Below are 14662 nucleotides of genomic sequence, written 5' to 3'. Positions count from 1 at the left end.
GGAGTAAAGCAGGTCTCTAAAGATCTCATCCACAAAACTTTGAAATACTGCTGGAGCATTACAAAGCCTGAAGGGCATCACCAGGTATTCCTAGTGACCATCTCTGGTGTTGAATGCGGTCTTCCAATCATCACCCTTGCGGATGCGAATCAGGTTGTAAGCCCCTCAAAGATCTAGTTTGGTGAATAGAGCGCCTTTAATATGTTTGAAGAGCTCTGTTACAAGTGGGATTGGATACCGAATTTTAACAGTAACGGCTTTAAGATCCCTGTAATCTATACACGGGCGTAAGGAAAATCCAGCGCTTGCTGGAGATGTAGAAGGTCGGATTAATCGCGCTGGAGGTTTTCTTGAACATACCATGTTCAAGAAAACCATGGCTTGAGTCTCTGGAATGGATAATGAATAGACATGACCTCTGGGAGGCATCTTACCAGGCAGAAGATCTATAGGACATTTCCAAGAATGATGAGGCAGCAGAGTCTCAGAACGGGCTTTGTCAAAGACATCAGTAAGTGCAGCATAATGAAGAGGCAGAATTGTCCTGGGGACCTTGGAGGCAGAAGATACAGCATGGAGGGGTTTCACTTGAACTAGACAGTGGGATTGACAATGAGGACCCCAAGCCAATATCTGGAAAGAGGTCCAATCTATGTGTGGAGAGTATCGTTGGAGCCAGGGCAGACCCAAAAGAATAGGGCTAGTGACTTGAAGAATGAGGAAAGAGATTGTTTCAAAAAGTAAGGCTCCCACTTGGAAGGTGAGTACGGTACGGAAATGGATAGTTCCATTGGAAATTCGGCTAGCGTCAATGGCAGTGATTATTATAGGCTGGGGAAGAGATTCAACAAGCAGAGAAAGATGTTCCATCATGGAGGCTGAAATTAAATTCCCTGCTGTTCCGGAATTCAGAAGGGTAGATGAATGGAACGAATCAGAGGATCCGCATATGGTAACAGGAATAGTACAAACAGATGGCTATTTTAAATTTGGAGAGAATTTGGACACCCCAGCCTGACCTCCCTGGAGCAGGTAAGGGCCTGGCGTTTCCCTGGCATTTGGGACAGGAGGCTAAGAGGTGTCCTGGCTCGGCACAGTAAATGCAGAGATTATTGGAGATTCTTCTCTGCCTTTCTTCCGGAGAAAGTTTGGACCGGCCAAATTGTATAGGCTCTTCGGAATCCCAGTGGTTGGAAACAAAGTGCCAGTTTTAACGCAGGGCGTCGAGGAGTGTCTTTCTCGGACTATCTTTCCCGAAAGCGGGTGTTTACTCGGTGACAGAGAGATCAGGGCATCCAGAGTGGTTGGTAACTCTTGAGAGACAAGAACATCTTTTAAAGACCCTGCCAAAAGGCAGCTGTCAGGGCCTCGCTGTTCTATTGAAGTTGAAATAAAAGAGTACGGAATTGTATTACATACTGGGAAACAGAATGGGAGTCCTGGCGAAGCCTAAGTATACTAGAAACCGCTGAAGAGATGCGGTCCGCCTCAATAAAGGCGGTACTGTCACGGAGGATGGGGTCGTCCTGTTACTAGAGTGGTGATACCAAAGCTAGTGCCTGCACGGAAAGCAGAGAGATGATATAAGCGACTTCTGAACGTAGGAAAATTTTGCGGGAGAAGTTCAAACTGAATTGAACATTGATTGACAAACCCTCGACAAGTCTTGGGGTCTTCACCAAACTTCTGAGGAGGAGGAGACCTCAGGATTCAAGTTGATGCCGCTGGAGCTAAAGGGCCGGGAAGGGCCTCTTGAAGGGCTTCTAAGCGGGTGGCCACGGCTTGCAGACACTGGAGAAGTTGAATTTGGGTAGCATCTTGCTGCTCTGCTCTCCCCACGAGATATTGCAATAAATCCTTTGCAGATGGTTCTCAGTCGGGATCCATTCATTATGGCCAAATCTTACTATCATACTCAGGAATTCAGGGGAACACCTGTTCGGTTTGCTCGAATTGGCACGACCCTCCAAGAGGCGTGGAATCTAACGTAAAAGGAGATATTCGCCAGAGACCCCCGCAAGGAAGTTTGGACTTTACAACTCGCCAACCGCATGTCGCGGTTCTCAAAGAGGGTAACAAGCAAAACAAAGACAAGAACCAGGAAATAGGAGAGAGGATGATGTGGAGATCCTGAGGAGTTGGGAAGCCCCTAGTCTGGATTACAGAAGGGTGCAATGATCTGGCGCAGAAGTTTGTTCATGGAGGTCCCGGGGAGCTGGGTAACCCCTAGAGTCAGGATCACAGAATGGTGCGATGATCTGCCACTGAGGTAGAAAAATGCACACCCTGGGAACTGGAAGCAAGACAGGTTGGAATGCTCTGCAGACACAGGGAGAACTGGAGCCAGGACAGCACATGTCTGATCAGGAGAAGATTCTTGAAAATCTGGCACCCATGATATGCAGGAGGTGCCTTACGTAGGAGAACTGAACAGCTGATTAGCCACAAAGAATGAATGGGAGAAACGCTGAGTCCTTGCATGCGCACAAGACCCGGCAAGATGGCGCTCGCTGAGGAGAGCCGCGGCATCCAAGGTGGACAGCACCGCCGTGAAAGAGGTGAGTGACAGCGCGGGCAAATGTCAGTGATCAGCGGTACCGAGTAGTGGCAAGCAGCCTATTAGGAACATCTTCGAGGAAAAAAAATGCAGGTGTCCCAGCCCAAGGTAACCCACTATGGGATCGGCCTGGGGTCAGATGCTCTCCTCACCCACAAGTTTTCTGTACAAATAGCCAGGACTATCCATGCTGTAGGTTGTAATGTTAAATACTTTTGTGTCATACCGTGCTGTTTGTTGGTCAATAATCCAACACTTTCACTTTCTATTCAGGGTTAGGTTCAATTTCTGGGAATCCTGCTTTCTGCACATAGTTCTATTATGTAATGTTTTTTTACTTTACTATATAAATAATTAGAAATCTTGCTTTATGCATCTATTGTTCTAGTGTGCAATTATGTGTTTGTTGTATAAACTACTATGAACTTTGTTGTATTTGTGTATCATGTAAAGACTATATTATTTTGTGGTATATTTAGAGCCTTACACACTGGCAGCCTCATCTATGGACTGAATGTACCATGTTGTGTCATGTGTCACTGTTTTCTGTATATGTCATGTACATCACTGCGGACCCTTTGTGGCGCCTTATAAATTAAAGATAATAATAATATTATTTACGTAACTTGTTGTCATCTCATTTCCTTACATTACTGGAATTTATTTCACTTACAAAAGTCCTGTTTGGGTGAGCATAGACACAAAGGAAAGGTAGTTTTGATATCGGGGATGTATTATTTTTATTATTCAGTATAAATGATCTGCCCGTATGTACAGTATGGGAAATACATGTCAAGCAAATCACAATATATAACCATAACTGGAACAAATTTTATAGAATAGGGGGACAGGAGCTGATACTTGGACTCAGGGGAGGACTGGCAAACTTTAGCCCAGGGAAGCCAGACTCAGCTTAGCAGCCTATTAGAAACATTTTAAAAGGAAATAAATAAATGTAGCCCAGTGACCCAGCCCGAGGTAGCCCACTATGGGACCGGCCCAGGGGGCATATGCCCTATCCTTGCTAGGAATAGGGAACTAGATGCATACATAAGGGAAATGCCTCAACGGAGCAGGAGCAGAGAGAATAAAAATATAAGTCATTATAAACAACAGCCCTGAAACGACTATACCCATGAGTACCCAGAACCCCCCTCACCACCAGCCAATCAGAAGCAGCCATTATAAGAAAACCACTTTTGATTATTTGGTTATTAGTGACGTGTAGTCCCAGGGACTTCTAGCTTTTCACATTGTGTCCTTCGTAGGGCGAGTGTGGGTCATTTTTTATGGGGATTCTTCTTAGTTGTCTCCTATTTGGATTATGACAGATCAAAGAAACATTTAATTTTTTAATGTAATAAAGTGGTAAACAAGGGGTTTGGAGAGTTGTGTATTCATGTTTTCTTTTCATTTTAATTATTTTTTATTACACAGAATCCAATTCCTTCTGCCGAGGGGGAACGTCCCTCGGAAACGTACCCTCTCCACCCATTGGTCTCATTTAATAACCTTATTCCGCAAAATGAAATCTTGTTTCTTCATTGCTCTGCAAAATAAGGTGCACTGGTGGAATTATTCCACACTTCCATATTTCTATTGACAACAATATAATAAATACTGGCCCTTAAGCTCGCTGCCTAGATGTCAGAACTGTCCTTTGTTCCACACATCTGTCTCCAAATCCTGCTACATAAATCTAAGAAACATCTCTAGAATATGCACATATCTTACACAAGACACAGCAAAAACCTGAATTCATACACATAATCTCCTGCATTCCCTTCTTACTGGTCTTCCCCTACACACACTGTTACACCTACAATCTATTGTGAGCCCAGGAGCTAGACTAATTTTCTTAGCCAACGTTCTTCGACTGCTGAACAGCTGTCAGTACATACATCGGTTGTCTGTACTGTACAGAATACAATATAAATATTTCTACAAACATTGACTTCCACCCTCCCTTTCTCATACTCTTTCCCCTTTTTCCCTATCCTCTCACATGACAAAACACATCAAACTATCAGTTATATCTTTATTACCATCATATGATGATATTATAGATATATAACTGTTACAATTTTATAAACCTACTGATCTGCAGTTAACGTGCTTGTTACTCATATGCAACCTTTACTGCAGCCCCCTTGTTTTATAAAACTGTTACTACCCCACACCCACCGCACAGGGGTGTGGGAAGAGCCCTAGTGCAGTCAACATGAGGCTCGGTAACCCTAAGGAGGAGACCTGCATTTTTTTGCAGACTCCAACTCCCCAGGGAATCCATCTCACTGCTGACTAGCCTGGGGCTGGTTGGCATCATAGCAAGGGGACCCCCTGCTGCAGGTTTAGCTGCTATGGTGCCACCAGCACCCACTGGCTAAGCCTAGGGCAGGAGGAAGGAGAATCGAGGGGACACCACACTGTTTGTCCCCCAATCAGCACTAGGGTAGCACACGTTTTTTTTAAACATTTATTTATTTTTAACACCGTTTCCTGCTGAGGTCGCATTGCCGTTTTAATGTCCGCTCGTGACTATCAGTGTAGAGGATATTTAAATACCGGCATTTAGCTTGTCTGCAGGATAAGTGTCGGCATTTCTTTCATCGGAAATATGACAACCACCTGCTCATTCTATACCCACCCAAAGCAATATAAAGAGGAATTCTTCTAAAGAGTTCTATTCTTCCCCAACCGTAAGTGTTCTATATATTTTGAATGCAGATTTGATTTCCTTAATAAAGGGTAGACATTTTGCCTTAAACGTGTTCTCAAAATGTATAGTTAAGCAAATACCCAAATATGGTATTGCCTTTTCAACTCCATTTGAACTGAAAAGTTTTTTTTTCTATGCGAGCATTAAAAAATACTAGTAAAAGCATGATTTTTTTACACCACTGTGACTATGTCAGTTTTCCATGAGCACAGTATTGTAACGTTAGTGTACATTACTTAGGTTCATTTCTCTCACAGTGACTTTATGGGCACAACCCAAGGTAAATATTTACAATTCTTGTCAATTATTGTCTATAAATAACTGTTTTTTGTACATGAATAAATGTAATTAGGATGGTGTAAAATGTATTAATTCTCCAATGAGAAATAAGAACATAGTTGCACAAGATGGTGATTTGCACAGGAGCGTGATCAGACCACATCATTAAACCAATGTTTTAATCTTTAACTCTTTGCACTAGCCCTTTTTAAATTAGTTTAAAATCTATTATGCAGTATGATCGGGAAAGTGATAAGAAAAACTAATGGCTAGATTTACTAAGCTGCGGGTTTGAAAAAAGTGGGGATGTTGCCTCTAGCAACCAATCAGAGTCTAGCTGTCATTTTGTAGAAGGTACTAAATAAATGAAAGCTAGACTCTGATTGGTTGCTATAGGCAACTTCCCCACTTTTTAAAAACCGCAGCTTAGTAAATCTAGCCCTAAGTCTCTTTCGCCAATTATCACAAATTTTCAGTTTGGAGTAAGTGTGTGTCCATCAGGCATCTAAATGTGTCCATTTAGATGCCTGATGATTTTTTAAGTTACTTTTATTTTTATAACTGTGGCTTGTGCTTACATCCTCCTATCGTACTTAAGTTACATCAGTCTGCTCATACAATTGCAATTTTTATGACACCTATTTCTGAGTTCTTCTTCAGCAAACAACTGTTTCAACTAACATACCGGATACACTGCATTCTCGGATAGCACAAAACAAACATACCTGTATGTAATAATTGCGGTTACATCCAGGGGAATGAGAATTTGCCAAGACAACTTATCCAACCACTTACAACAGATACTGAAAAACCAGTATCCCACGATCAGAGCAAAGTCGCCGTACATCTTATTTTATTCCATCCCACTCCTCAGAACATTTCCTGCAGGCATCCACGCTTGTGTTACAGACTTTATTTTATGCGTGTCTTTATGTGTTTAGCTATCTCAACATGAACATGGAAAAGCAAATAATATAACACTTCCTCGTAATATAAGGAGACAGATGTTTAAAACCACTAATTCTTCGCATTAGTTCTTTGCCATTATCAGTACACATTTTGCATTAACTATATTTGTTATGTATTGTAGAACAACCATTACAGAGTGGTTTTATCAGTAAATATTTGTGTACGACTAGTTCTATAAATTGAAATTAGCAGGATGGCCCAAAGCGAGGTCTAGAGTGAGGGTATCCGATTAATACCATGTCCATAAAAGTGCAGAGATCTAGAAAGGTACCACCAACACTCGCTAGCCTTCTTCTCTCGCTTTATCAATGAAACACTGCAGACGAGTGTTCACATTATGAAAATGATGCTCAGCTTTTAGAATGTTCTCCGCTTGTACAAGAAGCGCCGGTAGACTGGAAACACCATACTGTAAAAAAATAAAAATGAAAAACAATAAAAAAAATAAGCTTAGTGGAACTAAAATTAAACAGATTTGGGTGGAAGGAAACAATTTAGTATATATCAGCTGATTGGTTTAATACAATCCTAAAAAATATTTCCCAATATAAAGAGAAATTGGTAGCACACATATACATGGTTATAATGGTAGACTCTTTATGGGCAGCATCTAAGGAGTCCCTGGCATCGAATACTTTTATTTTATGCCGGTAGTGAGAAAACGCCCATATATCATAATTTAGTATGGCTTTTATAATCTGTGGTAATTACTATAGAGAAAATGTAGACTGAAAAATGTTAATAGTTTTAGTTAACTTTAACCTCTGACCAGAGATATAAGGCAAGTGTACTGAAAATACTTATTTTAAACATTGTGGTCCCTCTGAACAACATATACATATCAGCACAGCAATCTATTATCTGCAGGCTCAAAGCTTTATTTTCATTTGAAAAACCAAAACATTTTTAAAAATGGCTCATCTGGATGTGTCTGTGATGCTCAAATAAGTGATCTAACATGGTGGAGCTGAAAAGTCTCTGTAGTGTCCCCATCACGCTCAATAGCTTGAAGTCAATAGGTAGCTGTAACTCACTGGTTGGCTACTAATATTCCAGGTAAACTTACTGAACAGCAACAGACAAAACAGACCAGTTCTAATATGTGACAACAGGTGGAAAGTAATGCGTTATGTTCCCAAGATATAGAATAATAGCACAAATTATTAAGGGCCGGAATGGAAAGGATACCTGCAAATCCTGCAAGTTCTCCACTAAAGAGAACACAAATTGAGTGAGAATAATCACACCCAGGAATCTATATGAATATAGAGATCACTGATTCATCTTGTAAATACATCTCCAATACAGCCAGACACTGACATTTTCAAATGGATGGTGGATCAAAATAGTAGTGTTCCTAGTTCTATATCCATTGTCAGTGTGTTTTAATAATTTATTTACTACAGGGATCAACAATCTCGATATCCAGTGATTCATGCCATGCGATCACCATAACAGAGAGCGTGAGTGTGTGCAATAAAAGGTTTTCATTATCTATTTTCTTTTGAAGTAAATAAGTCATAAATGACAAGTTATTTATATCAACACATGTAAGCAACGAAACATATACCATTCTATCACAGTCACACTAGGGGGTAAATGTATCAAGCTGAGAGTTTTCTGGCAGGTTTAAAAAAAACTATTCAGATTCTATCTATCATTTATTTAATACATTCTACAAAATGACAGCTAGAATCTGATTGGTTGCTATAGGCAACATCTCCACTTTTCAAACCCGCCAGAAAACTCTCAGCGCGATACATTTACCCCTAGGAGAGGGATTAGAAAGGGGAGAATGGTGTGAAGAAGAGACATGGGAATAAAAATCAACCTGGTGGTGGTTATGGAGATCCAAGCACTCCGCAGACAAGATTTAAAAAGGGTTTAACATTTGGCCACATCCCTGGTGCTCCAAGGTTCCCAAATTATAACAGACTGTGGTGTTTTATTTCCCACTAAAACCTCCATCATACACATTCTATTCAGAAGTGTAGCTATTGATAAAGTTGAGTGTGAGCTATTTGCAATGACCTGGCATTTTTCTGCAGATAATAGGAGAAAATACTTAATTTACAATTTGAAAGCCAGTACAACAATCTCAGACGTGTGGTGTATTGCACCACTGGGTCTCTCCATCATATATGATGCTCATCTCCTCATGGACTACATTCTCTAAAGAACGGCTTTCTCAACCTTTTAAACGGAGGCCTTTCAAACATGGTTCAACCCCCCTAAAAGCTGTTTCATGACAATGTCCTACGATTACAGTACAGAGAGCTGCTAGATATGTAATTATATACATATATTCAACCAGAAAAGTTGCATCCCTTTATACTTTATGTGATGCAGTGAAAGTCTGATGCCGACTGATAGTCACACAGCCAATTAGAGACAGAGCTTTTAATGTTACCAGAAAGGAATGACCACCTCCATATGGGCAGCTGCTGCCTTTAGTCACCCCCCCAGATGAGAACCATTACTCTACAGCACAACAACGTACATGAGGTATTGTACTTCTGTATTCTACAGGAGGCTCTGTACAAGTAACATTTTTAAAGCCGTCTCATTTATGGAGATAAAAATAGAATGACGTTCGATATCTGAATAAATCTGCTACCAGGTTACATTTCAAGGCGAAGCCAGACTCAACAACAAAGCAGTAGTCTAACCCTGCCTCCAAAGAGAGAGTAATAAAAGCAAGATACCAGTGAGATATCACTACCTTACAGCACGCCTGCCACTTAGACAAGTAGTCATAAGGTAGTAATTGCTTATTGTAGGGGCCTATGACGGATTTAAAAGAATCTGACAGAATCATGGATTACATTATGGTATATTTATAAGCATCTAAAACAACTTTCATAATAATATTATTTTATTGTTATAGTCTCTATACTGCCCAGTGTTTTACAGAATCATGGAAACACTTACAGTTTCCTTATTGTTGGGGTTTTCGGCCTTGAACTTCATGTAATCCTCCTTCAGTTGTCCAAGATTGGCAAGGAAAGCTCTTGCATTCTTCAGGGATTCCTGCTGCTCCTCCTGCTCGGAGCATTCTCGCTGCAGTTGCTTCAACCTAGGTTGTTTTCTAGAAGCAGAGGAAAGAGTCCAGCTCATGCCACAAACTGCAATATTCTGTGCATGGCCAAAAATGGCTGTCATCACCACTTCTTAAACTCATGAACAGAGAGAGATGTTTATGTAATGCCATCTTCATTCTAGAAAATCTCAAGTAATTCGCTTCAGAGATCATTGTCAATAATTAGTGGTTATATAATTTAATGGAACAGTGCTCCGAGTGGCGAGATGTTCTTCCAAACTTATAGAGTACAGGCTTGGATTTAAAAAGAAATACTATTGATCTGACAAGTGGTAGCAGCATAATTTCCTTGGTGTACAGATAGTAAAGGTAAATAAGCATATTCCTCTTTATAAATAAACTCTTACATTGTTCACTTGGATTAATTTTATTGAAATGTCTAGTCCATCAGATTAATAAAGAATTAAGCATTAAAAAAAAAGAAAAATACTAGCAAATAATCTCTCAGACATGAGAGCAAACATGTTGTATCTGGAATGAAATGCTCTATTAATGCAATGTTCTCAATTATGTCATGTTTCAGAGTAATGACCATGTAGAATACATTAAAATACACACATGGAACACAGACACTTTTGTGCATTATACTTCTAATTATTGTTTTACAAGTAATCTGATGATGATTGCAGACTGGTTCCAAAGTATGAAAATTCTACAAGAGGGAGGAGAACATTTGGAGACCCGTATTAGCTGGTAAGACAAGTACACCGATAGATAACGTACTTCCAGAATATGTGCAGGGGAGAAAGCTAATATATACACTAAAAGCTAGGGTTTTATAGGAGTAATCACTTCTCCGTAGCCAGCACCAGATACCCAGCATCAGCCTGTCCATTAACTTGGGTCTATGTTAAGTCTAATGATAAAGTCATGTGCGTGGAAAATATAATTAATGGTTTGAAACACAAAGTGCTTTGTTTTCTTGTGCAGTATGCAGACTAATTGTCTGTATCCATACTTATTCTCTATGCCCAGTCATCTCTACAGTGCCACACGTGTTCTTCATTACCAACCATATGAGGATTTATAATGCATAATGAATATTAAATAAACACAGACAATGTAACTTACTGAATGATTTCACTTTTCACTTCTATCAATCGTTTCCTTTTTCTGCCGATTTCTGACTGCATCTGTAGGATGTTACATTACACATTTAGGATTTGACAATAATTTGCTGTAGACAGAACTAAATTGGTTCCGAAACATTGAGTAACTTGAAAGAAAAAAAAAAAATGAGTCTTAAAATGATCTAAAGTGTTGGGTGTGAAAGGAGAGGTCCACACACAGACATCTCACCCTACGGATGCCCCCAACAATCACACACGGAGGGTGGCAAAAAGTAGGAGAACTACTGGCTTTTATCTCCATTCTGCCTTCCTGCCCCTCTTATTTTTCTAACACTAATCATAAAACACCATTATTATGTTTTATACTATTTCGATTAGGTCAACAATCGCTGCCACAGCAATTCTTTTAAGACTAAATGACAGTATACTTAGGACATAGTGATTGCTCAAACACATACGATCTGCTTTGCAATCATTGCATTCCCAGGGCATTTTACATGAGCTCATACGCTCATGTTAAATGCCCTGGGAATGCCAGTAGTCCGATCAGCAAAAAGCTATAGAAATAGCTGGCCATCAGTCCTACATAATGGGCCAGGGCTTCTGCACGGAGCTATACACCATGCTTCATAGGGGAGGTTACTAACAGGAGTGCTGGACACAGCAGCTGTATTCGTTTCATGTTAAGTAACGTCGGCTGGGAGTAACAATTACTATTAAAAACCAAGAGGTAAAACTCAGTATCTACATGTACATCTACAGACTGTGGTGAGAAAGGGTTTAAAAAAAAAAAAGAAAAATTAAAATACAATTATTAGTAAAAATTGCCTCAATCAGAGCACATTATAGCATGGTTGCCTGTTTATTAAATATGGATATTTATACACATTGGGGGACATAAGTTTCTGTAATACATAACAAGCAGTTTGTCATTTTCAAGATAAGCAAAAAATACGTGATTGGTTGCTTTGGGTTACTGCACCAAATTTGCATAAAACATCCCATAATTGTTATCCCTCAAATGTATCTATATTGTATGAATACTGAAAAATTGGTCACTGTATGCCCCAACAAAGTGTGTTACGCCCCATTTCAATGTTTTGTCTAGCAGAACTTCACATTTATGGTGTTTTGTGTAACCAAATGTCAAAATAAATGTGCATGCTGTGTTATTTCTGGTGAGAATGCATCTAATTCTATATATTGTTCTGCTTATCCTTGACAACAAAGACATCAGTCAGACCTGGGGGTAAATGTATCAAGCCGAGAGTTTTCTGGCGGGTTTGAAAAACCAGATTCTAGCTATCATTAATTTATTACATTCTACAAAATCTGATTGGTTGCTATAGGCAACATCTCCACTTTTCAAACCCGCTAGAAAACTCCCAGCTTAAAACATTTACCCCCTGGTGTCAGTATTTGCTATTATATGATGTTAATATAGAGCATCATACAACAGTTAAGAAAACTATACATTATACACATCAACTTACAAAATGTAAAGAGAAAAACATTAGAACTGCAGTCAGTACTCCCCAGTTACCATGTATAAGAGTGCACATCTCTTTCTGAGTGTATCGTATGGTACAGAAAGATAACCAGGCCCGATAAGCCACAAGCTGGACTATATAGGGGCAATTTGTACATGAGCAAGAAACTGGTCAATCACTGCACGTTTACCACAAACGCCACAATACTGGCACATACACCCACAATTCTGGAGAATTCCAAATGTAAGAAATATGTACACAATATTTAATCCCTGACCAAATAATTGTTGAAGTAAAACATTTCCCAGAAGCAGTCATGTGCTTCTGGGAAACGCATTGGCACATGCAGAAGGAAAACAACGGATCTAATACTTGACAAGAAAACATTCACAATTCTGCAGCAATGGCTAGGTGGAATTGTGAGAAATAGCGGAGACAAACTGAATTTTATAATAATTTTCAGTACACACACACACACACACACACACACACACTTACCTGTGCATTCTTTTTCTTTAGCTCTTTTAGCTTTTGTACATCACTTATCTGTGGAAATATAGAAACAAATTTATGTCTTACAGGCTCACTAAAAGGAAAGGCTGAGACACCTCTTCCCCCAAAGAAACCGGTTTAGCATATTCAAAGATTGGAATTAACTTGAAATTCACTGTGAATTAGTTTGTTTTGGCCAGAACAGAATTCCCAATACTGTTTATAGCTTAGAACAAGTTGGATATAGTTACTTTGTTTCATATAGAGACTGTTACCATTCTATTGCAGATGGACGTTGTCCTATTGTGTTGGGACTTTTTTTTTTACTTTATATTCATTGAAGAAACATATAAACAAGTGTACAATAAGCATTTTCAACATCAAGTTGTAATGTTTAAGCAACATTATGACTTATAAACCATTTTAGAATAGTGCTGTGAATTTTTGAATGCACTGGTTGGCTGGCTACAAATTGGTTTGAACATTATGGGCTCGATTCATCTTTGGACTTAAGTCCATTTGCATGCCATATCTAGTGTGAAACAGCTTCCGCACATGCTCACAAACTGCCACAAATGGACACAATTGCCTGCAGTTTACACTTACTACTGCCTACGACTAAGGGGGTGGGAAGTGGAGGATGAACACAGGCGATGTACAGAGAGGGCATGCTACAGGGCAGGTGTAAGTGGAAACTGATAATAATGACTGTTATGGCATCATGTGTGTATAAAAGTACAGTATAAAGTACTAGATGGCACAGACCACATGTATGAAAGAAATTATAAATACGTAATGTATGTACAGTATACATTAACATCCTGATGCATGTAACGTAAAAAAAAGGAAACATTTTTTAAAACACATTTTTATTAATGAATATAGTATTAGGAGTTGGTCATTTCCTTTGCATGCGTTCTGCTGGGACTTGATATTGCACATTAGCATTTGTGTATCCTGCAGTCTGTTCTGTCTGTTAACATACGACAAGTACTGTTTAGGCAGAGCGTACTTATACCCAGATTATAATGGAGATGTATCTTGAGATTCACTTTGATTTGAATACGGACACATGTGAGCTCAAGTTCCGTGCTACTTTTAGAAATGCTACTTGTGTGCAGGTTGTGTTAGACAATGAATGAAGCCCTATATGTATTGACTGGCTGCTGGACGTGTCTCACGTCAAGTATCTCACATATACACACAGCTAAGAGGATTTTTTTTACTCACCGTAAAACCCATTTCTCTTAGTCTATTGCGGGCACTGCGATACATTGGGTATAGCAGGTGGAATAGGAGCAAGGGCACTTTAAAACTATAAAATGAAGGACAGCTCCTCCCCTCCTATGGGCGCCACCTTCAGTTTTATAACAAAGCCCAGTAGAGACGGCCTAACAACAACTTACCTAGAACAGAAACAACTGACAGTCAGACCAAGCAGAGGGCGCAGTATCCCCCAATGGACTAAGAGAAATGGCTTTTACAGTGAGTAAAAAAAAATACTCTTTTCTCTGTCATGTCATTGGGGGATACTGTGATACATCAGGGACATTACAAAGCTGCCCCTAAGGGAGGGATTGCTCTGAAACAACCGCGAATGAGCCCACGCATCGTGTGATGCAAAACGTGGTAACCAGCAAAACCCGGAAAGGAGCATGGACCAACGACCATACAGTAACCAGGAAGAACAAAGTTGGCCAAAGCCACTCACACGCCACCCAGAAAACACGAACGGACCCTAGTAAAGGAGATCTGACCGGCACAGGTTTAGCGCCACAAGGAAGCCATACAAAATGTGACGGTATCTAGCGAAAATAGAGGTCACGTGAACCAGCCACCCACACATGTGCACACCGAAAGAAAAGAGGTGTGAGATAACAAACAAAGCTCCGAAGAAGCAAATGAAGACCAAGACAGAATGATGGAAGAAAAATCTCCCAGGTTAGGGAATCTGAGGGACCTGCACACCAAGGAATAATATACATT

The 14662-nt window shown here is 39.9% G+C and overlaps 1 protein-coding gene across 2 annotated transcripts in view; it reads right to left on the bottom strand.

Moving 5' to 3' along the window:
* Positions 1–6391: 6391 nt before the first annotated feature.
* CENPU (centromere protein U) overlaps positions 6392–14662 on the bottom strand; it is a 28392-nt gene continuing 20121 nt past the window's right edge. For both annotated transcript variants that reach the window (XM_075197016.1, XM_075197025.1), the window contains 4 exons: positions 12683–12730; positions 10696–10757; positions 9456–9612; positions 6392–6933 (listed from right to left, as the gene is read on the bottom strand). In XM_075197016.1, the coding sequence (XP_075053117.1) occupies positions 6808–6933; positions 9456–9612; positions 10696–10757; positions 12683–12730 (393 nt within the window). In that variant the 3' untranslated portion in view covers positions 6392–6807. The remainder of the gene's footprint in view (positions 6934–9455; positions 9613–10695; positions 10758–12682; positions 12731–14662) is intronic.

Source organism: Mixophyes fleayi, chromosome 1 (assembly GCF_038048845.1).
Source record: "Mixophyes fleayi isolate aMixFle1 chromosome 1, aMixFle1.hap1, whole genome shotgun sequence".
NCBI lineage: Eukaryota > Metazoa > Chordata > Amphibia > Anura > Limnodynastidae > Mixophyes > Mixophyes fleayi.
This window is presented reverse-complemented; position numbering and strand designations above follow the sequence as displayed.